Source organism: Fonsecaea nubica (assembly GCF_001646965.1).
Source record: "Fonsecaea nubica strain CBS 269.64 chromosome Unknown Scaff67, whole genome shotgun sequence".
In the NCBI taxonomy this organism is placed as follows: Eukaryota; Fungi; Ascomycota; class Eurotiomycetes; order Chaetothyriales; family Herpotrichiellaceae; genus Fonsecaea; species Fonsecaea nubica.
Genome location: NW_019173740.1, coordinates 75,384 through 100,986, shown reverse-complemented (window position 1 = coordinate 100,986; position 25,603 = coordinate 75,384). Strand labels below are relative to the sequence as shown.

Genomic DNA, 25,603 nt, shown 5'->3' with positions numbered 1-25,603 from the left:
GGCTTGCCGGGGTTGAAAATCCGGTGCTGGAAGACGCGGAGGGGGGTGGGAAGAGTTCCTGTACAGAAATTGAGTGACAGAGTACGAACAGTATCGAGGCAAAGTGAAAAGAAATCTGTAAGCCGGGGTGGGAGCATACGAAGCTCCAACCAGAAGAGGCAGTTCGACAGCAGCCGAAGTGAGAGAGTCTCCTAAGACGGTTAGAAATGTTTATCACCAGGAAACATCATTTGCCAGCAAAGAAGCTGGTCTTGCCTGACTGCATCGCAATCCGGGCATTGGCCGGTGAGATATTTTTGGCCCCCTCGTGGTTGTGGTAGGCCAAATGCTTCCCGAGCCCTATGGCCCGCATCATCCACGGACATGGAGGTCGAATAATGAGTCTGGATTGCCCTGGATCGTGGTGATCCAAGTCCGAAGGGTTCTGGACCTGTAACATGATTGAGTATCAAGGCCGTTGGAGACGGAGGGGAAACTGCGGTGCGCGATATAGAAAAGACATGGAGAGGAGCGTGAGAGGAGCGCAGGGTGGATGATTGTGTTTGTTGCTTGTCGCAACATCCAACCCTGTAATGGGCGAATACGGCATCGGCGTTTATGTTTGACCGGCGCCGTGGTTATGTCTCCCTCCTCTACAGAGTCAATATCAAATTCAATCAGCGTTGAACACCTGTTGAGCATACGAAGACATTCACACTTCGAGCTTGATCAGGCAGCCAACATCCCACGACACGTAGCAAGCAAGTATCATGCTATCCTGGTGCACTCGACCATCTACCGGGTACTCTGGCCTGTTTGCCATGCAAGTCATGCTGATGCTGATGCTGGTTCTCATGCTGATGCTCGAGTTCATGCCCAGATTCCTTTGCACTTCCAGACGCCGCGCTATGGGGGTCGTCGAAACATACAATCGCAAATCAAACTAAATCACATGCTGAAGTCAGATCATAATGTCTTTTCCCATGGACACCACACCAGATGCGGGTCTTCAGCCCGTCTCTGGCTGTGTGTCTTCCTCAGCTTCGGCTTCTTCTTCCAGTTCTCGTTCCAGCTCGCGTGCTAGTTCATCGTCGGAATCTTCTTCTTCCTCTTCTTCGCGTTGCTGTGCTTCTTCGACCTCTCGTTGTTCCCGACTGATTTGTTCCGCAGAGGTAACTTCTGGGTCGACTTCGCTATCGACATTAGCGACCCTCCTAAGAGCGCTCCCCATCCCGTTCTTCTTGGCTGGTGATGATGCGTCCATCTCGCTAGCCGACGGTTCGATAGCTCCATCTTCACCTCTTCTTCTCTTGGCTCCGCGTCGCTCCCGGAAGCTCAAGGCGGAGCTGACTGAATCCGTATCACTCTCGCTCTCGGCGTCGCTACCCATGAACTCTTTCAGCTCTGCCTCGATGTCCGCCCACTCGTCTTGATTGATGGTGATCGGACTGCCATCATCAACAAAGTCCTCGAATGTTTCAGCAGAAGCGTTCTCATCTTTAATGGTATCCAACTTCAGCCTCTTACGTGCGGGTTGGTCATCTTCGGTATCCAATCCAGTCGTCTCGCCTTCAGATGAACTGAGAAGGAGGTCGTTGGGAGGAGCGCCTGACTTTTCGAAGTTATCGCCGAGCTCACTGGACGTCTCCTGCTTCTGCCTCCCAACGCCTTCGAGTAGGTATGGTCTCTCGTCCAACCTGCGCCATCGTTGCATGGATTCAATCAGCCAAGCCGTACTGACGACCTTGATTCCGCGTTTCACCGCTTGTTTGACCTTTGCAGTACCAGGCCGCGCCGCAATGACATGGGTGACGTCTCTAGCGACCTTGTCCGTGATAGTCGCGCCAAAGGTCTTGGCCCAAGTACTGATATCGGCATTTTGAATGTCGGTGCCCAATGGTAACACGCCACTAAACACAATCCTGACTCCCGACAAAACCCTCAGCTTCATGGCGGGCATGACCCTCTTGATATCAGGCACAAACATCAAATCCACAGACTGTCTGTCGCCCTCTTCTTGAGAAGGCAATGGCGCCTTGCGTTTGCCGGTCAATTCAGCAACCCGACCGCCCTTGCCGCCCATCCGCTTTCGGTCGTACTCGGCGAAGAACGCGGTATGCACAGCCGTCAGCGTCGCTTCGAGGTGAATCAGCTCTTCATCATCGTTCTTCAAGATGCTGTGGCGTGCTTTGTGTTTTGCTGAAACCGCAGAGTTTGAATCAGAGGAATCAGAAGAGTCGCTCGAGTCAGATTCCGTGGATTGTGACGCGACCACCTCGCCATTATTAGCAGCCGCTTCAGCTTCATCTTTCTCGTCTTGCTGGAGTTGCATCTTGAGAAGAGGTTTGCCTTCTAATTGTAGCGCAATAATTTCCTCTTGGCCTTTCGTCTGCAGCTCTCGTACTGCTGGGTCGTCCCCGCCACTCATGGCCATGAGTTGCTCGAGGGCTGAGGTGCCATTTTGTATGGTCGATGTCCCGTCCTCGGCAAGGCCATTAGATTCCTGTTCACCATTCTCCCCATTTTCAATGCTTTTTTCTATAGGCTCGCTGGGCTCCGGGGTTGGTGTGGTTTGGATTTCCTGTTTTTTGGGTAAGAAACTTGAGTTGATGTCTCCGATGCCAACAAAAAAATCAAAGGGAGTGACACGAATCAAGTTGGCACTCCATTTCCAAACATCACCGCGGTCGTCAATGATGACCACCATTTTGGTATCCACGGGGAACAGTCTCTCCAAGTTCTTGGCGATCATACTTCCACTTTCATCGCGGCTGAGGATGCGATCGCCAAAATACTTGCGATCCGGATCGACGATATTGGCAATCTGCTGGGCATACTGGCGTGTTCCCATGGTGTAGATGTGGAGTTCGTAGAGTTGTGAGATATGATCCAGGAATTCCGCCAGCCCAGGTCGCAGCTTAATGTAATACCAACAACCTCTCATACCTGGACCATCGTCGATCAATTGAAAAGCGCGGACGTCTTTAACGGCTTCGTAATTTGGATTGTCCTTGTCTTTTTGCCATTCCGCTATCGTGGGGTCTACGGCGGCATGAATGATTGTTTGGTCGAGGTCGACCACCAAGGAGAGTTTGCGCGATGAAAGTAGACGACGCTTTGCTTCTTCGTCTATCCGGCTTGCTTCTTCCTTACTGATGGTGAGATGAGGCGTATCATGAGCCATGCGAATAGGAGCGCGGTCTGCATCGGTGGTTTCGCTTCCTGCTTGTACACTTGGCCATCATTAGCACATTCGTGTTTAGGCTCAACGACGGCGGGGGACTTACGTTGTCATATCTTTTCCACAGTTGGTGCACATACCAAGGAACTGCACTGTGTGCGGGCATTCCTCTTCGACTTCGCATATGTCAACACTGCGTACCAGTAAGCAATCGGACCAAGTATGTCTTCCGGGCGCACTCACGGATGAGTTAAAACGTCCCCTTCCCACACCCTCCATGCCGTGATTGTACCTTCGAGACTGCTAGGGAAGTGGGTCACAAACTTCCGGTTCACCTCTTTTTCTTCCTCATCATAACGGCTGCCTTCTTTTACTTTGGTGGTGTAGGAATAGAGAAATAGGTCATCGTTGAGGGCGACCGTCTCGCCTACCCGCTTCTCGACTTTTGTGATTGTGAGGGGGTAGTGAAGATTCTTTGGTAGTCGTAATAGCATCCCGAGCGCGATACAATCGATTGTGACATTGATCGAAGCATGTAGATGACTTTGTTGTCAAGATCGAGAGGCGAACAAGCAAGGCCTGTGGGAACCTTCTTTGAAAACCGCAGCGACCGTGGGAGTGGTTCGAAGTGAAGAGGGTATTGCTTTGACGATTACGTAGGATGTAGGCTGGTGACAATGGTCGGATGACAGTGAATATATGAGTATAGGCGCCCTTGCAGTGACAAAGGGTAAAATATGCAGAGGTGTAGGCACAGACTCTGTTGATTGCGTTGTGGGAACCTGTGCGCAGGTGAATACCTGAAGGTGCCAATGCGAAGAAGCACACACAGGATGTGGTGCAAGTGGTCCAATAACGGCAAAGTCTCGATCTTCGCGCGAATTGGAGGTTTGGAGATGGAGAAATGAGAATGGGGGGGCTGTATCTAAGCAGTTTCTGGTGCTGGATGTTGCGAGGGATCAATGGATGGGTTCGACAAGCTCCAACAACAGCTCGATGGCGGCTTCGTTTACTGTAACCAACGGGCAGGGAATTCCACTGTCCGGGCCGGAAAGCTGTCTTTTATAACACGCACTCCACGCTAGCTACTGCCAATCAGCCCTCAGCAATGCAAGAAGCCGCTCGGCTTGAGCCCCGCTATATGCCGTCAGGGGACAAAGCCCAGAAAAGATGATCATCCGATGGTCACGAGCCCCCCACTCTCCAAGCTCCCGAGTACATCACCAGATGTTAAAGGTTCACGGGTCTTGAGAAATCCATTGACTACTTGTGCTTGTGCTTGTGCTTTGTATGGGTTGGATATATGAGACCTGTTTTGATAAAAGCGCCACTACCTGCAAGTTACAGGCATGGCTGGACGGCTGGTGCTTGATGTACACAATTAACTTGTTCGGTGTGAGAAGACAAAACCGTGCATCCCCATCCCACTGTCGCGTAGATACCAGGGGTATTTCTCTAGTCCACTTCCCTCATAGTTCCAGCGGCATTTTGGCATACTTTCCCGTTCTCAAAAGAAGACCTTTACTTGCTTTGGGCCAAAGCAACTGCATCGTTGCCCAAGTCATACACGCTGTACCATCTCCTCAAGAAGCTGTGAAAGAAGATCAGCAGAAACTCTTGATGACTGGAAGGAATTCTCAGTGGAACATGAACATACCTGTCACCAAGAATAGCAAGAGGACCGGTGGGGGCTGGGAAGTCCATGCCCATGAAGCTACTGATGCAAGAACCCTGGACCTCGAGGATATAGTCATGGGCTGTGATGGAAAAGTTGTAACCGCTAAGGGTAAAGGTGATGTCGGGAAGCGAGTCACGCTTGTCGCATTCGACGGTGTATTGACCATTGAAGCCCTTCTTAGCACCGATCTCCTTGTTGAGCAACTCTGCGAGAGTACTTGGGAGAGCGATCAGCGAAGTGCCGGTATCAAGAATGACACCGGTGTTGTCAAGGTCTGCCGAATCCTTGCCCAGAGTGATCGAGTCAAGATTGACCTCCCAGTAGGCCTTCCGTCGGAGTGGGATCTTGATCATCTTGCCGGTGTAATGGTTGCTGTCGATGCCGCCGAAAGTGGCCTCAGACTCGGTGCCATCCTCAGTGCTGCCTAGGTAGAATGCAAAGACGGGTTCATCGAGGAGGTCTTGATCGACCATATTGTAGAATGGGGGTGGAATGTGGTTGACCGAGATGGTGTCGTATCCCAGACCCAAGATACCATCGAATCGGCCAAACGCAAAGGCCAGACCAGGTTCGCTGGTCACCTCTCCGAACAATTGATCCTTGATCTTGAGATCACCAATACGCAGGATGTCCTGGGAAATGAAGCCAGCCACTTCTCCGGAACCATAACGAATTGCAAAATCAGATCCATTCTTCTTGTAGGTGGAGGAGGCTGTGGCATCGTATTTCTGATGGAGATAGCAGGCGATCGAACCACACTGGGTGCTGGGGACCCAGAGGTTCGAGCTCCCAGTGTCAAGGACGACCTTGAATTCCTGAGGTGGTGTACCAATAGCGACGGTACTGAAGTCTAGAGAGCATTAGACAGTTGTAAATGCAGCAATAACAGCGTCCCTTACATTGCGCATTCAGGAAGTTCTCAATTGGAACATCATGGGGGCCATTAGGATGGATTGAGGTGTCGCTGAAGATGTCCTCGCTGGCGCCACCAATCGGCTTCTGGGTGTATTTGTGGCGAAGCGCACGCATATGGTCGCCAATATTGGCAGCGCTCTGTAATGAACGTTAGAGACAATAGGCGACAAGAGAGCTCAGGATCTACTCACCAACTGCTCCGACAATGGCACCTTCTGAAGCTTCATACGATGCATGCCCGCCTCGGCGGCACCGAGCAGCGCAGCTGCTGCGATGACAAGACTGTTCTTCATCGTCACGACTACCAATTGCTAATAAAGGAAAGGAAGGAAGGAAGACAATGGATGGATGTTGGGTGCAACGATGATGAGGAAGAGAGTAGGAAAGCAAGTGGTTCGGTTGGGATGGGGATGGCTGGTCCCGTGAGTCGCAAGCTGTCAGACTCCAAGAGTCCCTGTGGTGCCTGTGAATGGGCCATGATGACGCTCACTGCGCCCCCCATTTCACCAGGCACCAGGGAAACTTGCGACCCCAGCTAAAACATGCTCCACTCATTGTTGCTCCGCGACAGCCGTCCAGTCACATGGGTAGGTAGGTGCAAACACGGCAAACAACCCAAAACTGTACGAGGTACGGAGCGAGGACTCTTGTAAGAAACGCCTCGGTTTGCCTATTATTGACAGATATGTATACTCGCTGGCCCTGACTTCGCCCTGGACGTCAGGCCTCACTCTCATCATCGGTGCTCGAGTCGCTCTGGCTACTGCCATCTTCATCGCTGCCACTGCTGGAAGTCTCATCTTCATGCTCAACCCCATTTAACATGCTGGTCGTCTTCTCCCTCTTTCCCTCACTGACAATATCGCTGTCGCTGTCGCTGTCGCTATCACTAGAGCTCGAGCCAGAACTCGAGTCAGATTCGGAGTCGGAGCTAGAGCTATCGTAGTCGACAACCATGGTCCTGTTCTTCCTCTTCTTCACCTTTTGTTCAGTCTTGTTGGTGAAGACTAAGGTGTCAGTGTCAAGGCCGAGCGCCCAGAGCAACATCATTGGACGTGGCTGGTTCTGAATCCAGGGTTCGTATGTCGGATCTGTGGCGACATCCCCGGTAGCAGCAGCAATCGACGACGCCGAGCTTGCCAAATCGTCCTTGAACCGGTGAAGATACCCTGCATCCACTTCTTCATCTGCAATGCCGCCTTTCTTATCGTTACCCCTTCGAGTAGCTTTCCCCTTCTCCAATAACGACATACACTGTGCTTTCAATCTGTCGCGAGCTCCGGCACCCTGTAATCCATAGATATATCTCGCGAGAGCAAGATTGTATTCTCGGGGAATATCATCTTCCGAGAAGATGTGTTTCAGTATCCACGTCTCTCGGTTCTTGTTGAACTTCCATTTCGATCTTGCCGTGTGATATTGATTGAGGTATTCCAGCGCAGTATTGGACTTAGGTTCAAGTGGCTGAACAGTTTTTGATGAAGCTTTTTTCGACTTCTTCGCCTTTACTGAAGTTTTTTGTGCCTTGGAGTCATCCGGGAGAGGTGATTGGGTTCTTATCGATGAAGAAGCATTGGCGTCGGCAGAAAATGATACCCTTTTCTTTACTTTCCTATCTGGTTGCTCCTCTCTGGCTTTGACAGACTCAGACTGTGGTGGATCCGAATTGTCGGCTGTCGACTCGACGGCGTCTTTAGATTTTGAAATAGTCTTTTGCTTTTTCCTCGGAGGTTCTGATGAAGACCTTTCATCACTCTTCAATGAGCGCTGACCATCTTGGTGAGCTGGTGGAACGACACCGTGGCTAGTCGGGGCACCCGAATCCTCATGTGCATATTTCAGTTTCAGTCCGAGTCTCTTCCAAGCTGGAATTCCAGGCCGAGACATGATACTTCGTTCGTTGAGGAGAGGCAGTCAGAGCCTGTCCGAAGTTTATTCAGCCGAAATGTCCATCAGTGCCCTGATTCAGGCCATTTAGAGCGGCCGTCGACTTGCCCGTGGAAGCTGAAGGATCATATTGGAGACCCAATAAATGAATTTTATTGCGTGGAAGACTTTCGATCTGTGCCACAAGTGGCGGTGCAAAGCTTTTTGTGGGGGCGATTGTGGTGGCTAGTGAAAGGTCAGCTCGTAGTAGGCACCGCGACACTTGCGTGTTTGGCAACTCCTCTGGACAAGGCCTCAAGTTGCGAACATCATCTGTGGTCAAGAGTTCAACATAAGTCCTCACCACCTCGCTCCTTTCAATCGAGCTCAATTTCTTGGTCGACACTTTCAGCTGTGTTTTACTACATCATTGGTGAATCGTACCTCGGTCAAAGGAGGTCAAGATGTCAGGTCTGTACACATTTGACGTGGTTCTTGTAGCTGCGTCGGACACCCCGAGCTGACACTCTTGTCGACAGGCTCCGCGGGTTATGATCGACATATCACCATCTTCTCGGATCAAGGGCGATTATATCAAGTCGGTACGTTCCTGCACTGATCTGGACTTTTGAGATCCGAATTGCGACGGATCTTCCCTGCAAGAAATGGACAAACTCCCGACATCCAATTCCCATTCGCACTAAATGAAACCAATTTCAATCATACTTACATCTACACTCAGAATATGCATTCAAGGCAATTACTGCAGCCAATATCACATCAGTAGGAGTCAGGGGGAAGACGTGCGCCGTTGTGCTGTCACAAAAGAAGGTCCCGGTACGGAACAATCTTGCCAAATTGCGAGTCTCAGTCTATTCTAGCTGCTTACTGCGAGCGCAGGACAAATTGATTGATCCCTCTTCGGTCTCCCATGTCTTCAAGATCTCCCCCTCAGTCGGATGCGTCATGACCGGCTCAATAGCCGATGCCCGAGCCTCAGTCGATCGAGCACGGGGTGAAGCTGCAGAATTCAGATACAGAAATGGATATGAAATGCCGTGTGATGTGCTGGCAAAACGATTGGCAAACATCAACCAAGTCTATACTCAACGGGTGCGTTGCAATACACATGGAACGGCGGTTCAACGGGCCCTGCTGATTGTTTATTACAGGCATACATGCGACCATTGGGCGTAGCGACGACATTAGTCTCGGTCGACGATGAATATGGCCCCCAACTGTACAAATGTGACCCAGCAGGCTATTATGTCGGGTACAAAGCCACGGCGTCTGGACCCAAGCAACAGGAGGCCCTCAACCATCTCGAGAAGAAGCTGAAGAACAAGGACTGTGCTCCGGGTAGCTGGGAAGAAGTGGTTGAGCTAGGCATCAGCACGCTCAGCACCGTGTTGAGCGTTGACTTCAAGAAGGGCGAATTAGAGATTGGCATCGTCGGTGGGCCGAAGGCTGACGGGACCGAGGGCACGGATAATGAGTTCAGGACGTTAACAGAAGACGAAGTCGAGGAACGTCTCCAGGCTATTGCGGAGCGAGACTGAGCAAGTCCCTTTTCTCTACCGAACCAGAGGGCAGAGTATAGGTCAAGCTTAGGGACGGGGAAATGACGACGATGTCGGCAACCACGCTGGACAGGGATCAGATGGGTTCAGCTTGTCCGCACAAAAAATTAGACTATGGAGAGAATCCGGGGACTATTGGTCGGATCAGGTTCAGCGGTCTCTAGAGGCTGAGATGAGATGATGCGTGTGGCACGTCATGTTGGCGTAGGGGACTTGTCGAGTCCTTTACTCCCAAAGAAGGGTCAACGGGGGCATACTCGTGGAAGGGATCCACCAAGATTCGGCTCTGGTTGACTGCCACTAGAGTGTCAGGCGGGTTTTCAGGTCTCTAGGTCAGCGAACTTTGTCCCAGCCTCATAGCCGCGTCTATGCGTTGGACTTGAGATGGCAATTAACACAGCCCGTCTCAGAGAGTTGTGGCGTTTGTGTGGCTCTTAGGTGAGGCTGGAATAGAGGTGAGGAAATAATGGAAAAACCGTTAATCCAGGGAGCTGTGCCTTTGGCGTGGTTGACGTGTGTCGTGCATCGCTGTCTCGTGTTACCTGTTACCGGGATGATGGGTGACGGGGGTTGGGCGCAGGAAGGCCAGGTAACCGAATCAATCACCATAGAGTATCTCGTAGTGCCATTTCTCCCATTGTCTAGTGTGGGTGCCACTGTTAGAATCTTCTGCCCATTGCGCCAGAGAACGGTGCGCGAAAAAGGAACCCCTGTATGTGTTTCCAGAAGCGAGGTGTTGGCGGATGGATGAAAATAGAGAAGTGGACCAGTAGATGGACGCAGATGGAGGTAGAAGAGTTTTCAGCTTGCAGCATGCAGCAACCGTTTGGCGACGCCATGTGCGTGCCTTAGGCGTGTTCCTGACCGTAAGAGGGCAGCCTCTTTTCTCCCAGCACCGGCAAAGTGCAATGGGTGAGTGACCATGGGACGCCATCTCTGCTCAGCTGCCTGGATTGGGCCATGGTGGGGAAGCTTAACCGTTGACCTGAATGTCCAGGTTGAGTTTGGCGTGTCACCTAAAATCCAATCCCTAGGGGAGAAGTCCCCCTAGAGACTAGCCCAGCCAAAGCCCTGTAGCATGATTGGTTGTGGCCGGGGGGATGCAAACTCGCCTGTTTGCTAACCCGTCTACTCAATACCTACAACGATCAAGGGACGAGTACCGGTCCCTGCGCCCTCCTCTCTTCTCCCTCCCCCTCTCACTCCACCTACTCCCTCACACAAACATTTTTGTCGAAGTGGAGACTGCGATTCCCCATTACCTACTCTAACTTATCCTGCACATGGTCATTTTCCACCTCGTCTGCGATTTCCATGTTGCTTGAAACCCAGGTCTCCATCCGGCCCCAGTCATCATCAATGATCCAGAACTCACTCGACCCCCCGTGGCTTGCAAGCCGCCTGCTGATCAATACACGACACAAGTCACAGTCTACAGCAGAGCCTCGAATGATCCACCTCCAGAGCTGCATCATTCCGACATGCCCTGCGACTGAGGCAGTGTCCAATAGTCATTATGCATCGGTCCAAGCGTTGTAGTCACCGTTTACAGCCGGGTCGACCGTTTTGGTGCTTGTCTGTATTCTCCTCTACCTCATTGCACCTCCCCCAGTCTAGTGCTGTGAAACTTGCCTCCAGCTTCATCGTCGCTAACATCCTCTTCTGTTTGACTTCTCATACAGCTGGGAGACCTGCTCCATTTTCCCATGACGCTACGGCCCGGTCCCCTATCTTGATGACCGCTTCTATCCTCCTGACTGGTTGACTGTGGATGAAGCCACAAGATTGAGTCCTCCTCGACGGCCGTCTCTATCCTTTCGTGGCAGTGTCCTTCTCCCTCTTACTCCCGAGCTGTAGATGACATCTGTGAACAACCGTTGGATTTAAGAAGAATGCTTTCCTCGCCGCGACCAAAGTTGCTCTCTTCTCCTCAGGCTTCATCCATCCGACAACTTGACCAGAAGGCAGAGCCAACGGTCCGAGACCTCACTCTCCTTCCCGTGAAGATTCCTGACTTGACTGCGAAGCACCACAACAGTCCCGAAGCGAAGAGAATAGCTCTTGATCCTGCACCCACCATTAAGCCAGAACCTATCAACCATCCAACTTCACTTGACTTGGCCAACTCACCTTTCGCCATGTCTGATGGACGTACGTCTGACTGTAACTACTCGCCTCACACATGCGAGAAGCGCCCCGACGCAGACTCTTCCGGCTAACTGATACTACAGTGAATGAAGCTCGCGCAATGCGTGTCATGGAGATCATGAATGATTTCCGAACGTTGCAAATCCACATCAACTCGCTCATCACGCGCAGCGAGGCCAATCCACCAGATCAAGAATCATACTACCTCGACGGCTATGTGGTCCTCAGGCAGTGTGCCGCCGAGTCGCAAGCGGTTCTAGCTGGCCACTTTAACCCGGGCAACCTTGGGCTTCAGGCTGGCAACATCCCGGAGACTGAAGTACAGAAGGCCTCTCTACAGCGGTGCGATAGGAATCTACATGGCGAGAGGGAGGAAGCATGCTAATAAATGGGCCAGAATCATTCTCGATGCGTCTACAAGAAGGTTCCAGGCTCACAAGATCTATCTACGAGGGTCTGCCGCGACGCGATGGGTACAGCTGCGCACCCAATTGCTGCGTGGTGAAAAACCAGGTTCCAAACACGCCAACGGGCTGCGAACAATTGACCAAAGACTTCGCCAGGTACGTACTGTTGTATCTAAAAAGTTCCATGCGATCGGCGCATTTCCCCACACCTTATCACTCGTTGTTCCCCTTGGCTTCGCTAGTGAAGCCATGTGGTTTGAAGGCACCAGAGGAGGAAATGATCAGCAACACACGATGCACATACGGGGGGGCCGCAAATATTCCCACAGGAGAAAGACGTGAAAAAAAGGGGGCAAAGCTGATTTCTCTTTGATTTAGGAACTCAGCGAAATCACGGATGACCATGTTTACCGAGACCTTCGCAACGCTGACCAACGCAAGGGCTACTGGCTTGACGAAGACCCGGTGCTGGAACGCATGCTGGGATGGATTCGGATGCAGAGGTGAACGGGGGTCAAGTTAATTGCTAGCCTCTGGTTTTCTCGGGTTATCCAGATGTCTTGACCGGCCTGCGTTTCTGTTTCCAACCTGAGTCTTCCATGCAACCTAATCCTCTTGCCTAATCCTTGGACCATTGTCGATCAATGGCATTCTACTTTCCGAACGCTGGACGTGATCTCACCGGACAGTGCAGGCACTACAGTCTGCGTCATTACATAGGGGGCACCAGGGGGGGTGTGGGAAAGAATTGGCGGCGGCTGGACTGCCGAGTGGGCAAGCCGGGATCAGTGAGTCTGGCACTCGCAGGGTGGCTGTGGCCCAGACTCAAAAAGCAAGATTAATATTTTTCATTATTTGGGGGACTTGTTGGCCTCTGGGATTGAGGGCGAGCCATCTAGGCGGCCACATGGGCCTTTGTCTACCATTGCACTCTTTTGGATTTTACGATGGCTGCATGGTGCTACGGACAGAAATGGGAATGACAAGACAAAATGACTCCAAGGAAAAGGAGATAGGGACTGGGATATAGAGAGGACTTACAGAACACAAGAGGAACCCAAGCAACAAACTGGGCTCGGGAACATGGTGGAGTGATTGTGACTAGAAGTTCCCAATGGAATCTTTCGTGTCCAACTCGTTAAACGACCCATGTTGCTTTTGGTTTCAAGTTCAAGTTCCCATGCTCTTTGAGTCCTCCTGCATATCTGATTCCTTGTTCGCGGAGCTTCGCGGGGAAACTATCCTTGTAACTTTGACCTACATAAGGCTCGGTGAGGCCGATCCCTACTCGAATTGTCGTTGGTTAGTAGCTAAAGTGCTACAGTAGTGACTACGGAGTATGCAGGCGTGGTAAATTTTTTCTGTAGGGACCTGCCAGATATTTACTAGTTGCTTGTAGGATTCTTCGAGGATGATTACCTGTGCCCCGTTCACCTCGTCCAAATGTTCTCTGTATCACCTGTATCACCATGAGTAGCTCACTGTCCTGCAGAATTTGACGGGAGGGCCGGAGTACGGCACCAGCGGCTTTCCAATTCCTCCGAAGCTCTACATAGCTATTAAGGACATGACGATAGTGACCTAGGGACTACGAAGTCACTTTTTCGTCTGGGCTATGAATGTTCGTACAGGCTGTGAATGATGCCTATGTTTATCCAGGTAGGTAGATAGGTGGGTGGGTGGAATGTAGGCTTGCCAGTCCCTAGGAGCAGGTGACTTTTGGCAGTGTTTCGTCGACCTGGGTGTAAACAAGTCGTTAGGTAGGGAGGGTTAGCGGGTGATTTGGGCCTGCCTTAGTTGGCACCAGGTATTGACTCGGAGGCAGACAATACCTACAAGTCGAGGCGAGGGTGCCCAATTCGGCCCAGTGGCTCCAAGGGTCAGAGGCACCACCGCCTAAACCAGCAACTATTCCAACCACCTAGGTAAAGCGCGTGCCTTTTTCCGGCAACCCGGCCACCAACTGAATGGCCGTTGCTGCTCGTTTCACGCCTCGCTTTACCTCGCTTGTCCCAAGCTCCAAGCTCCAAGCTCCCAATTCCAGTACCTTTCTACCTTCATAGTTAGCTTCCAATGCCAAACGGTCTTTTTGGCCCCCGACACCGCTGCCGAGTTTTCCATGACGGGGTCCTTGTCCTCGTGGCATGGGCACTTTCGGGGGCACCACACCCCAAGGGGAATAATCTCAACGTTTCCCGCCACCACCATCTCGCGCTTCCCGCTTCCCATTTCGGTTCACCACCAACTCGCTTCGATCAATTTTTGCGCTATTGCACCTGCATTTATCTCGCACCTTCGGAGGACAGGAGAATGAGGGCGCTAGGTATCCACCACCCGTCCACACGACTGCCCTCGCCCGTCGTCACCACCGTCACAGTCCTCTGATTCAGCTCTACAAGGTTCATTGAAGTGAGCAGCCCAACCAAGATACCCGAGGAGCACTGGGAACAATGGCACCCAAATGGGCACCCCACCGCCGTCATACCGCGTGGCTGTACGAGCAGAAGTCCCGTGGTGAATATGGCGTGCGGACGTTGGGGGAGATACTCGTGCAGACGCACCTCGTATTCCCATTCCTCCCATTTGCGCAATACCACGAGGACCCAAGACACGCACTGCGAGCTCGGTATCTGCATCGTGGACAGCGAGGGACGAATCTAGAGTATAGCAGGCATGGCTGTTATCATGGCTGCTATTTCCCTACCCTTCAAAAACGGACCGCAATCACCGACTATCTACTTCTGACCGAGTAGATCGATGACCATACCGTGTAGAATTCCTGCGACGCTCCCGGACGCTCGGAATTGGATCTTCGACTGTGGTCGTCACCCACACTTGCTCTAGCACGCCTAGGCAGCGAATCTTCTTCCCTCACCGGCTCACCACGTTACCGTTGTGGATTGAGAACATCCGAGGTATAGGGTCCAATATGCAAATTGATCTTGAGCGAAGCCACCTCCCTTCCTCCAAACCCGATCAATCCAGCCAAGACGCCCTCGCTAGTTCAAGTACCACATGATCTCGCTACTGGTACAAACATCACAGGACCAAGGGTTTTCTTGGAACGAGGCTGAGTGAATCCACCTACTTGATGCGCTTGTATACAAGAGATGGTGGACCGCACATAATATTGACGACATACAACTTCAAGGTAGTGTTCTGTGAGGTCTGGAAGCAGCCACTCAACACTGCCCGACACATTCGTGTCTCTGTCAGGTCTACTCGGTACTGCTGTCCTCAGAAGCGGCTATCAACGGGGCGAGCCTCTATCCAACCCTTCATACCACCTTTGCCTTTCCCCCCTTTATCCTGCTCTCCACCACATCTAATCCAGTAAGCTTCTTCGACAAGCTATCCAGCCATCCCACGGGCAATACTGTTGCGTTGAGCCATGCGAACGTTGCTCCCTCTCCTCTCCAGATTTGGTGTGGGGCTCCTTTCCCGCCGCGCTTGGATAAATCCCTCACCACTTTGTCGGCCCAGTCGTCTGCTTTCATGAGACTTGCTGCTGGGCCGTGGCGGAGAAACTTGTCCACGGCGGCCTTGCCAGGCGCGTAGGGACTAGTCTCCGGTAAGTTGGAACTCATTTCGCTATTGGCGTTGTCGAAGAAATTCGACTTCACGCCCCCGGTGCGCAAATCAACGACCTTGATACTAAATGGTTGCAGTTCAAGCCGCAATATCTCGCTGAAGTTGGAGAGCGCAGCTTTGGAAGCCGAGTATGGTCCCGTGAACGGCAGGGCTAGAACCGAGACACAGGAGCTATTGTTGACAATCATCTTGACCTCCGCCGTCGAATTGCGAAGCAGGGGGAAAAACAGCTGTATCATCCGGATCGCGCCCAACACGTTGATATCGAACTGTTTTTGGATATCGGCGATCGAAACGTCAAGGACGGGCATATTCAATCCGGCCCCGGCGTTGTTGATCAATATGTCCAGTGAACCATCAGTCAGGGATGACACTTTTTCCACACAGGATTTGATGGACTCTTCGGAGAGGACATCTAACGGCAGGGTTTCGATGCCAACGGCAGCCAAGGACGACATTTTCGAGGGAGTGCGTGCGGTTGCAAATACGCGGTCGCCACGTTTGTGGAAGGCCAGGGCGAGAGCGGCACCGAGGCCGCCATCCGAGCATCCTGTGATGAGGACTGTGCGTTTCCTCGGAGCCATGATGTGCTTGGTTTCAGGTGTCGATATTGGATCTTCTAACAAAGCTGGACAAAGAGCCCTGGATTCGGCGTCAATGTACGACTACGACGCCTATTCGAGGCAGGAAGCAGGATGGACAACCAGCCATGGTTTTCGTCTTATATCTATCCTATTGGTAAATAGCACGACTTGTGCTTTTTCGCAAAGAACACGGACGAGGACAGCCTGATTCCTAATCTACCTCGACCCTAGGTATCATGGATGGAGTCACTAGGGGAAGGTCAGTAAGATTGCTTCATACCACTCTACAGGTTATCGCCTATCTCGCACATTGTGTATCTAAGACAGATTTGTGATTCCATAATACTGGCAAAGGGATGTGACCCCACGACGGGTGGCCTGAGTGGCTGGCCCCTTGATATACCATTTGACTCTCACTCACACTACTATTTGGACCCATGAGACGTGGATAAATGATGAGGCTGCCGCGTCCCTGTGTCAGATTATTCAACTCGTAATATAACAATAAAAGAGGAAGAGTGTCTAGCCGTCAGAGTTGTATGTATGTGTAAGTCAGCCTCACCGTACTGTGGCCTTTGACCAGCCTTTTGCCGTCATCAGATAATCATCCGGGGATGGGGACCCCAATCCACCTGCTTGCCTGGAACAAACAGCCACGGTAAAGACTGAAGCCTCATTGCCGCAGGAAGAACCAGAACCGAAAATCTCATTGTCATTCTCCATCCTTTACATATGAACCACGGTAAAGACTCCGCAACTTTCTCCAACACCGATCATCACCATCAACCGATTAGCCGGCAGTTCGGCAGATTGACCAACGCGCGTTGAAGATGGGCTTTTATTTGACAAGATTCGCCTGTTATCACTATCGTCGAGTTCTATCCTTGAGAGTTCCTTGACTTGTCTGTCACAGGGATCTTATATACGAGGAAACAACATGGGATCTGTTGGCGAAACCACCACCACCCCCCTCCCTTCAGCACCGGTCCCGGGCAAGCAAGATGGAAGCCATGTCGGTTCAGCCCCTCGGGCCGCGGATGTTGCCAATGGACACTCCCGTACTCAAGACTCAATCACGATACCGATGCATAATGTGCCGGCCTTTACGCCCAGCAAGAAGCTCCGTGTCGTGACCATCGGGGCGGGCTACTCGGGGATGATCTTTGCCCACAAGCTCCAATACACCTACGCCAAAGAGTTTGACACACTCGTCGAACACACCATCTTCGAGAGCAAGTCCAACGCCGGCGGCACCTGGATCGCAAACAGTTACCCTGGCGTGCAATGCGACGTGCCGAGCCACATCTACGTCTTCCCCTTCGCCCCGAACCCCGAGTGGTCGCATTTCTACTCGACGGGGCCCGAGATCAAGGAGTATTTCCAGAAGACTGTCGACGAGTGGAAGCTGGATCGGGACGTCCAGTTCAACACCACCGTCGAACATGCCCAGTGGGACGAGGACAAAGCTCAGTGGAAGCTCGAGGTGCGGCACAAGGACACTGGCCATCGGACAGAATGGGCCGACGTCCTGATCTCCGCCAGGGGCATCCTGAGTCACTGGAAGTGGCCCGACATCCCCGGACTGCACAGCTTCAAGGGTCTCAAGGTCCACAGCGCCGGCTGGAATCACGAATATGACTACCGCAACAAGAGAATCGGCCTGATCGGCAACGGAAGCAGCGCCATCCAGATTCTGCCGGAGATGGCCAAGCTGGAGGGCACCAAGGTGACGTGCTTCCAGCGGTCGCCGACGTGGGTCGTCTCTCGCCACACGCCCGCGAAGCTCGTGGGCAGCGACGACCCCAGCTACAACCCGGAGTACCGCGACGTGGACAAGCAGCGGTTCCGCGACCCGGAGGAGCTCAAAAAGTACCGCAAGCTCATCATCGGCAACGTCAACCGCGGGTTCCGCATCTTCGGCAAGGGCTCCAAGCAGCAGGAGGAGATCAAGGCCTTTGCCACGGCGCAGATGGCGGCCAAGCTGAACCACGACCCGCGCCTGTGCAAGATGCTCATCCCGGACTTTGAGGTCGGCTGCCGCAGAATCACCCCGGGCGCGGGCTACCTCGAGTCCTTTACGAGGGACAACGTGCACCTGACCCAGAGCCACATCGACTACATCGACCAGGGCGGCATCAAGACCAAAGATGGCCAGTACTACGAGTTGGATGTCGTCATCTGCGCGACGGGCTTTGACGTTTCCAACCGGCCACCGTTTCCCGTCGTTGGGCGCAACGGCATCGACCTGGGAGAGAAGTGGAAGGACGAGCCTGAGTCGTATCTGGTGAGTTTTGTCTCCCCTCGGAAAGGAAGAAGAATATCATCTCGGAGAAGACGATCCCATCCCCCCCCTTATAACCCCTGATTCTCTCTATCTCCCCACGCCCCCAGAAAAAAAAGGGAAACTGGACGACGAACGCCCTGACTGACCTTTTGCGTACGAATTAGTCCATGGCCTGTCCCGACATGCCCAACTACTTCATGTTCATGGGTCCCAACGCCACCATCGGCCACGGCTCGCTCATCTACAGCCTGGACTGGACGGCCGAGTGGATGATCCAGTGGCTGCGCAAGATGGCGCGCGAGGACATTGCGTCGGTCGCGCCGCACCAGCGGGTCGTGGACGAGCTGGTGCGGTACGGGGATGAGATTATGAAGACGCTGACGTGGACGGGGAACTGTGAGTTCTCTCCTCTCCCTCTCTCTCTCTGTCTGTCTCTGTCTACGTGTTTGTCTCCTAACCCTTGGTATGTGACAGGTCGCTCCTGGTACAAGAACAACCGGATCGACGGGCGCGTGACGGCCACCTTTGCCGGCAGCGCCATGCTCTTCCACGACATGGTCGAGCGCATCCGGCCCGAGGACTTTGACATCCGGTACCGCTCGCCCAACCGCTTCCGGTTCATGGGCAACGGCTTCACGCAGTACGAGCTCGAGGACGGGGTCGATTTGTCGTGGTATGTCGAGAAGTAAGTCAGTACGTAAGCAAGCCGAGAGCCAGAGCCAGAGCCAGAGCCAGAGCCAGAGCGAGACTAAGAGTGCGCGTGGGCGTGGGCGTGCAAGCTCGAGGCAGGGAGAGAGACTAGATATATATGTATCTGAATATGAATCTAAATGTGCATTGAAATCTCAAATCTTGGTCACGAAAAAAAAGGTAAAGGATCTATTAGACGTACATCCTTGCATTCAACCATCTATCAATACGCATCTCGTGGCATTTGTAAGTATTTTGTAAAGGCAACCTCGTCGTCACATTCCTCCAACTTGCATTGACGAACTCGAATTCGCAAGAGGAGGCACCGGTGCGCATTGGCTAAAGCTTTTGGAAAATTCCCTGCCCAGGTTGAAGCCTCCCCCCCCAAGGCATCATCTTTGCACCTACCATATTCATTCAGCTCGGCAATTGATCTTGTCGCCAAATGACAGTCACCATAGACCTTGATGTAATATCATATGCTCTCGATCGCGTATTGCTCCCCAACAGACCTGTCATTTTGCCAGCCGCTGACCGGGCTTCAAAACCCCCCGATCACCACCGCCACCTTTCCTCCACAACCACAGCGCTTCGACCGCAAGCGCTCTGGCACTGGCATGTCCCGACTGACGGTTGGCCTCGCTCATCATGACCTCTATCGGCCTCTCTTTCTCAATCACCGACCAGAGCGCTTCCTGGAGTTCGCCGCCTCTGGCGCCAAAATCCCCCCTTCCCAGCCTGTACAGGATCCTACCTAGTGTTTGATAAGCCATGCATCGCTGGTTAGGCAAGGTCGATCGTGCAAGCAATGCGAGCTCTGGTATAGTGTATCCGGCGCTGCTCGGCGCGTCACCGTGATGGTGTAGCCCTTCTTTCACGTCGAGCTCCAAACTCTCCTTTGGCGGGATCAGACGGCCGTTGAATCCGAAGCGGAGGGCAGAAGCTAGATATGATTCGTTTTCAGGGTTATACAATGACGCTTGGTCCTCCTCTTCGGTCGGGTCCTGTAGCCAGCTCAACAATGACGGGTCGTGGGGAGTGTCTGGAAAGTAATGTGTTTTGAGATCGGCGAGAAAGGAGGCGCCGTCAGTATTTAGAGGTACATAGTCGTCTGCTGACCGAGGAGGGACGGGAAAATGTGTCGAGGGAGGAGGCGGCGCTGCGGATCTTTCAGGTTCCACAGTATCTTCGTCTATGGGCATCTCAGTCACGGCCTTCTGTCCAGATCTTCGGCTATCATCTTCCCCTTCCGCATCGCCCTCAGGCCACAGCTTTTGATTGGCTTGATCTTCCTCAATATTAGCACGTTTGAGCAGCCGCTCCAAAAAAGCAGGGTTGAGATTTCGTGTTAGCTCGGCTCGAGCCTCCTCAATGTCCTCTATCGACATTTGTGCTATCCGCCTCTTGTTTTCCTCGCTGATGTCGGCCTTCTGCTGCTGGTCCATGTCGATCCCATACTTCTTGCCCACATGATGTCTGATGGCTTGGTCTGAGGGTTCGACTGTGGTAGGAATGGAGGAACGAGATGGCGCCTTTCCAGTTTGCTGTCTTTGTTTGAAAGCAGACACGTTGCGGCGTGGTTTGTGCTCGGGGAAGCCAGCTTTGGAGGATTTCAGCGACGGGGCAGAAGGAACAGAGTCCGAATCATGCTCTTGGATCTCCTTGATGCTGAAGCCAGGAGGCCGGGTCGGGGGTGTCCGTTCGTCAACGTCAACGTCAACGTCAACGTCAACTGGCCTGATTGCAAAATCATCTGCGTCGAGATCTAATTCAAACCGTTGACCTGGGATGGCCATGTTGGAGAAAAGTTGTCGATGGCGCAGCCGCGCAGTGCCCCTCGGCGAGCTTGTTATTAGTCGACACTAGAAAAGCTGCTCACCCTAAATGCGGTCTAGCCAAAGGCGTTGTCAATCAGACCAATGACATTCTTTTGGCGAGGTACTCGTATGTAGCACAGGTTTGTGGAGTGTGCGGTGTGCTACCCTCGCTCTTTCAAGGCGTAGAGCCAACTGCAATCTTTCTAGCGGTGACTGGTGATATGATGCTAGATCCTCTATATCATTGGCCAGAAGGCTTCATGAGGGGAGACAACGATATATCAGATCATGCGGTGCGGAGTGGAATAGCCGAACTTGGCTCAAGCCACTAGCTGCAAGGTCTGTACTTCGTAGCAGGGGTCTAGGATCTGGTAAGCCCCCAGGTGGGTCTAACTGGTGTATCCGATCTTGGGGGTTTTCTTTTCCGAGAGGATCGCGTTCGACGAGTAGTTGGCAGTGGATAGGGCTTGTCAAGGGTGAGGGAGGTAAAACTGCAGAGGCAGAGGCACTACTATGCGGAGTGATGAACTTGTAGTCGTCTTCGGCGTGACCGAGTGTGTTTGGTGTTTTCGGGGAGTGGGATCGATTCATGAAACGTCAAGGAGATCAGCTACTGGAACTACTCGTACTGAGGCGGACTCCGGGTTTGGGCTAGAAAGCCACCTCACCACTGTTGAACAAGACACGACAAGCCAATAAAGTGATCGTCATGACAGGATGCCTGACCGGCTAGTTGTAGCCCCTTGCCTCACCGTTAGCCACTGTCTTTTGCCCGTCATTTGTCCCCCATTGATTCTCTAGATTAGGATTTTTCGAAGTTTTTTGTCGATTTACTTGCGTTATCCAGGAACCGAGAGCCAGCTCCCAACCCTCTCTCTCCACCATCTGTGACCGAGTTTACCTGCTCCTGCTACTACTCCTAGCCAGCTAGTCCAGCTAGTCACCTAGTCGAAGATCTTCCTTCCATGGCCCTTGTCTGTCACGACTCATGACTACTGCCACCACTGCCACCACCATCACTGCTATTTTTCCCATTTACCCTTCTGCTGCTTTGTGCTGGTCTTTGCGCTGGTCTAGTCTCGAATGGCCTCGTCTTCTCTTACACGCCCACGACGCCTCACCAGACTCATTTCACTCTCTCTCACCTGGTCCGGTCTCCCTCGCTTTCCGCATGCCGCTGCTTCTCTGTTGTTTGCTGGTCCCCTCTCCCTCTCTCGTCTCTCTTCCCCGTTCCTCCTCGTCGTGCTTCCGCCTACTTCTCGACACCCATCCAAGTCCCTCAGGTCTAGCCTCCCAACTCTGCCCTGGCCTGCCTAGGTGGTGATTTTACGTTTTGCTATCCACTCTTCCCAGTTCTGTCACAAGCTGTAGTCTGTCCGTCTGGGTTTTTGTTGCCTTCCCATTCATCTCGCGACCCATCATCCCCCCTCGCCATCCCAATCTTTTTTACCCTTTGTCAAGAGCCCTGTAAGCTGTTTTGTTCTCCGGGGTTCATACATATATCTTCCTATCTTCCCACTTCTGAGCCTTTCCCTCCTCGACCCTTTTCTCTCCTCCTTTACCTTCCTGCACACCGGTCCGAGTGATTTTTGCGCCAGGACATGCTACACCTCCATTTCTCTAATTTTGAAGTTCCCTAGTCCGCTCCATCCGCCGCATTCACCACTGCACCATTGCAAATCCTCGCCGCTAAGCCGCCTTTACACATTTCCCATTCCAGCCGGTGTTTTCCACAACCCTTTTGAGGTTGTGCAGTCAAATTCACACCCGTCACCGTCACCGTCACCACCCAACCCCGTCCTTCAAATCGTCTCTTTGTATAACGTCCTAGTTATCAACCCCTTAATTGTTCAACTCTTTGACCATCATCATCGTCGGTTCCAATAATTCATCAATTTGTGATTCCAGCCATCGACATCATCGCCTTTTCTAATCACCTCCGCCACTTGTACACGTACTTCCCAACTCTCAGGCTTCTTTTGATGGCGCTGGTGTGAGCCTGCGGTTTCGGTCGTGCACTTGATTGTGGAGGCTGAAGAGCTGAAAATGGAAGTGCGTGACACCAGGAGTTCATCTAACGACTTATCCAGCGCACCCCCGAGCGATGCTGAGAGCACTCCCGGACCTCCGAAATATCACCCTGTGCATCGCGACTTAGGCCTAGCAGGCAATCTTGGTGTTGCAAACAGCTACAGCGCGCGACAGACCCAACCGAAGCCCGGTGCAGGTGTCAGTACCTCACCAGCCACAGCTGCAGGTGCACGCCAAGACAACGGCGCAGCACCACCACCAGCGCAGCCTGTCAAAAGACCACGAAAGAAGCGCGATCCCAACACGCCTGAAGAGAAGAAACCGCGAGTTCCTCGTAAGCCCCGAGGAACAGCCCCCACCGCCACAGGTGTACGCAAGAAAACCAAAATAGAGCCGCCAGATCAAGGCAGCATCGTCATCATGCCTCGGTCCCAGAGTGCAGGTCTGCAGGCCTCTACTCTGGTCCAACCAGTTCAGTTCTCCCCTCCAGATGCGACCGAGAGCCGCCGAGATGAAGCCGCCAAGTTTACCGAATCTGGCCTCACGATGCACAACCAACCGTTGCGTGCCCGCACATCCCCTCAGGGGATCTATGAATATAAACCACGTGAATATGGGAGCAAACAACACGCCCCACCGCCGCCGACTCCTCCTCTTCCTTCTCACTCCTCCCCTCCTCGCGCAACTAGCATGTACGATCCCATCAGATCCGTGCAGCGACCTGTCGACACTAATCCTCCCGCTCCACCTCTTGCACGGCCCACTGCTACTCCTCCAAGAAGATCCGATAACCCCAGTACCTCTCCAACCATCTCCAGCATCATTGATCACCATCCGCATCCACATTCCGACACCTCGACTGCTACGACCGTGGCTACGCATCAGGTGAAGACGGAGCCTACCCACAGTCAGACCAATGGCAGGGTGGCCGACTCGCCAAGAGTCAACGGCTCATCAGCAATGGAGGTAGACCACATCATGTCAGACCAAGGGCAACCCAAAAAACTCGCCTCTTCACGAAAAGTGCCATCGGAAGCGTCCACTCGCCCTACGTCCCCGAAGCCGGCTCGGGCTAAAGAGCAGCCGCCTCCACCACCAATTGGGTCTGGACTTCTGTCGGCCAGTCTCTTTGGTGGGGATTCGAGCAGCGATATGCCAAAAGACTCAGAAAAAGGACCCAACATCGTCCTGCATATTGACTTGAAGGATCCTGGTAATCGAGTCATCAACTTTGCCCGTATGGCCGAAGAGAAATATGGGTTCGCAGCCCTATACCCTCGTCAAGCTGCCCAAAAGGAACGATTGGCCAAGATTGCTGCTGCCGGTGCAGCGCTGGAACGGTCAGCATCTGGCAGCAAGTTTGGAGGCACGTCAGCTGGAGACAGTGGCGATGAAGACCTCAGCGTGGACATTGAGCGTGACTCGGACAATGACGGAGACGTCGCGATGTCTGGAGTCAATGGCGGACAAGAACAACCTAACAGCGGCACCGATGGTCCAGGCCCCAAGCGTCGACGGCGAAGAAAGGTAGAGGAATACGACCAGGACGATCCTTTCGTGGATGACAGCGAGCTACTCTGGGAAGCACAAGCAGCGGCCAGTAAGGATGGATTCTTTGTCTATTGTGGACCGCTTGTACCAGAGGGAGAAAAGCCGGCTGTTGAGAGGTATGTATTCCTATTGATCCAGATCCCCCACGATGCACTGACTGATATTAATACAGGGCGGATGGCACGATCAAGCGGGGTCGCGGGCGAGGCCGGGGTGGTGGTCCTGGTTCTCGTGGCGGCAGAGTAGCCGCTGCGGCTTCCGAAAGAGCCTCTGGCAGAGGTGGAGGGCCTGGGTCCCGGGGAGGAGGTGTTACTCGAAAGCCTCGAATCACAAAGGACGACCGAGCACAAATGGAGAGAGAGAAGTTGCAGCGAGAGAAGATGGCGCCACTGGTAGCCAAGCCAACTGCATATCCTGGTTGACGGTGGGACAACAGCACTGTAGTACAAAGACGGAAATGCTGGGGATCCCCTTCTCAGCGGACTAAACGTGTCATGAAAAGAGATTCAATATGCATTGGAGCGATGATAGAGGTCGGCGGGTATGGACTTGTTTTCGTCAATTCACAGGGTCGGGAAAGATGCCAGGGTGGTTTGCTGTTGTAACAGTGAGCGGTGTATTTTTAATATTCGGCCCATCAGCATCAGTGATGGAGGATGTCATGTCAGACCCACGAATCACACCACTTTTGATCGAGTCAACCCTAATGCATATGTATCCTACAAAGTGGAAAATGAGAAAAAGGGGAGAGGGTTTTGGCCTTTTTTGGCTTCTGAATCCTTTTCCTTTTAGAACCTTCATCTGCAGTGGCTTGCAGCGTGGTGGCTTGATGCTAGTACTGGAGCATCTTGCACGAAAACGTGATAGCGCATCTGGACATGGCAGATGCCAGGGATCAGGCCAAGGTCAACAGGGGAAGGGCATGGAAAAGCGAAAATTCCCATGGTCCAAACGCTAAAAGTGAGACTGGCAAGACTGTGCCACCCGAACTGTCAAGAAATATTTTGGCCAACCCGTTCCCAAAGAGCTATACGATCAACAGGATCAACAGGATCAACAGGATCAACAGCATCGAGAGTCCAGCAGGCTAGGTCGATCAAGTAGATGCCCCACGATGTCCAATCCCAGAGGTCGACACGCCTGCCGAAAGGGCATTGATCTTTTGACTTTCAAGGTTCCCATGCCGTGCTTGCCGATCCCCATGAATTGCCAGTGTTGGATTGGGCACCTCCAACGGGGACACTTTAGGGACCATGGGTCAGCCTACGAGGACGAGAAGGTACCCCAGTTATGCCCAGTCA

At 52.8% G+C, this 25,603-nt stretch overlaps 9 protein-coding genes across 9 annotated transcripts; 4 read left to right on the top strand and 5 right to left on the bottom strand.

Moving 5' to 3' along the window:
* Positions 1-988: 988 nt before the first annotated feature.
* Positions 989-3,654, bottom strand: AYO20_08467 (hypothetical protein; the record flags this gene model as incomplete). Its single annotated transcript, XM_022646744.1, has 3 exons — positions 989-3,212; positions 3,267-3,353; positions 3,404-3,654. 3 exons carry the CDS (start codon positions 3,652-3,654, stop codon positions 989-991), a joined length of 2,562 nt encoding a protein of 853 aa, XP_022497292.1.
* A 1,027-nt stretch (positions 3,655-4,681) lies between these two features.
* On the bottom strand, positions 4,682-6,046 carry AYO20_08466 (hypothetical protein; the record flags this gene model as incomplete). The annotated part of the gene is made up of 4 exons (XM_022646743.1): positions 4,682-4,751; positions 4,818-5,688; positions 5,738-5,891; positions 5,945-6,046. 4 exons carry the CDS (start codon positions 6,044-6,046, stop codon positions 4,682-4,684), a joined length of 1,197 nt encoding a protein of 398 aa, XP_022497291.1.
* Positions 6,047-6,473: 427 nt separating this feature from the next.
* On the bottom strand, positions 6,474-7,640 carry AYO20_08465 (hypothetical protein; the record flags this gene model as incomplete). Its single annotated transcript, XM_022646742.1, has 1 exon — positions 6,474-7,640. The coding sequence occupies one exon, from the start codon at positions 7,638-7,640 to the stop codon at positions 6,474-6,476; it is 1,167 nt and encodes a 388-aa protein (XP_022497290.1).
* A 443-nt stretch (positions 7,641-8,083) lies between these two features.
* On the top strand, positions 8,084-9,178 carry AYO20_08464 (hypothetical protein; the record flags this gene model as incomplete). The annotated part of the gene is made up of 5 exons (XM_022646741.1): positions 8,084-8,090; positions 8,159-8,221; positions 8,362-8,456; positions 8,520-8,732; positions 8,792-9,178. The coding sequence occupies 5 exons, from the start codon at positions 8,084-8,086 to the stop codon at positions 9,176-9,178; spliced, it is 765 nt and encodes a 254-aa protein (XP_022497289.1).
* A 1,913-nt stretch (positions 9,179-11,091) lies between these two features.
* AYO20_08463 (hypothetical protein) lies at positions 11,092-12,261 on the top strand (the record flags this gene model as incomplete). The annotated part of the gene is made up of 4 exons (XM_022646740.1): positions 11,092-11,350; positions 11,431-11,689; positions 11,745-11,910; positions 12,133-12,261. The coding sequence occupies 4 exons, from the start codon at positions 11,092-11,094 to the stop codon at positions 12,259-12,261; spliced, it is 813 nt and encodes a 270-aa protein (XP_022497288.1).
* A 2,771-nt stretch (positions 12,262-15,032) lies between these two features.
* AYO20_08462 (hypothetical protein) lies at positions 15,033-15,929 on the bottom strand (the record flags this gene model as incomplete). The annotated part of the gene is made up of 1 exon (XM_022646739.1): positions 15,033-15,929. One exon carries the CDS (start codon positions 15,927-15,929, stop codon positions 15,033-15,035), a length of 897 nt encoding a protein of 298 aa, XP_022497287.1.
* A 937-nt stretch (positions 15,930-16,866) lies between these two features.
* AYO20_08461 (hypothetical protein) lies at positions 16,867-18,902 on the top strand (the record flags this gene model as incomplete). Its single annotated transcript, XM_022646738.1, has 3 exons — positions 16,867-18,213; positions 18,378-18,609; positions 18,688-18,902. 3 exons carry the CDS (start codon positions 16,867-16,869, stop codon positions 18,900-18,902), a joined length of 1,794 nt encoding a protein of 597 aa, XP_022497286.1.
* A 516-nt stretch (positions 18,903-19,418) lies between these two features.
* AYO20_08460 (hypothetical protein) lies at positions 19,419-20,699 on the bottom strand (the record flags this gene model as incomplete). The annotated part of the gene is made up of 1 exon (XM_022646737.1): positions 19,419-20,699. One exon carries the CDS (start codon positions 20,697-20,699, stop codon positions 19,419-19,421), a length of 1,281 nt encoding a protein of 426 aa, XP_022497285.1.
* A 2,067-nt stretch (positions 20,700-22,766) lies between these two features.
* On the top strand, positions 22,767-24,724 carry AYO20_08459 (hypothetical protein; the record flags this gene model as incomplete). Its single annotated transcript, XM_022646736.1, has 2 exons — positions 22,767-24,418; positions 24,475-24,724. The coding sequence occupies 2 exons, from the start codon at positions 22,767-22,769 to the stop codon at positions 24,722-24,724; spliced, it is 1,902 nt and encodes a 633-aa protein (XP_022497284.1).
* Positions 24,725-25,603: the final 879 nt, after the last annotated feature.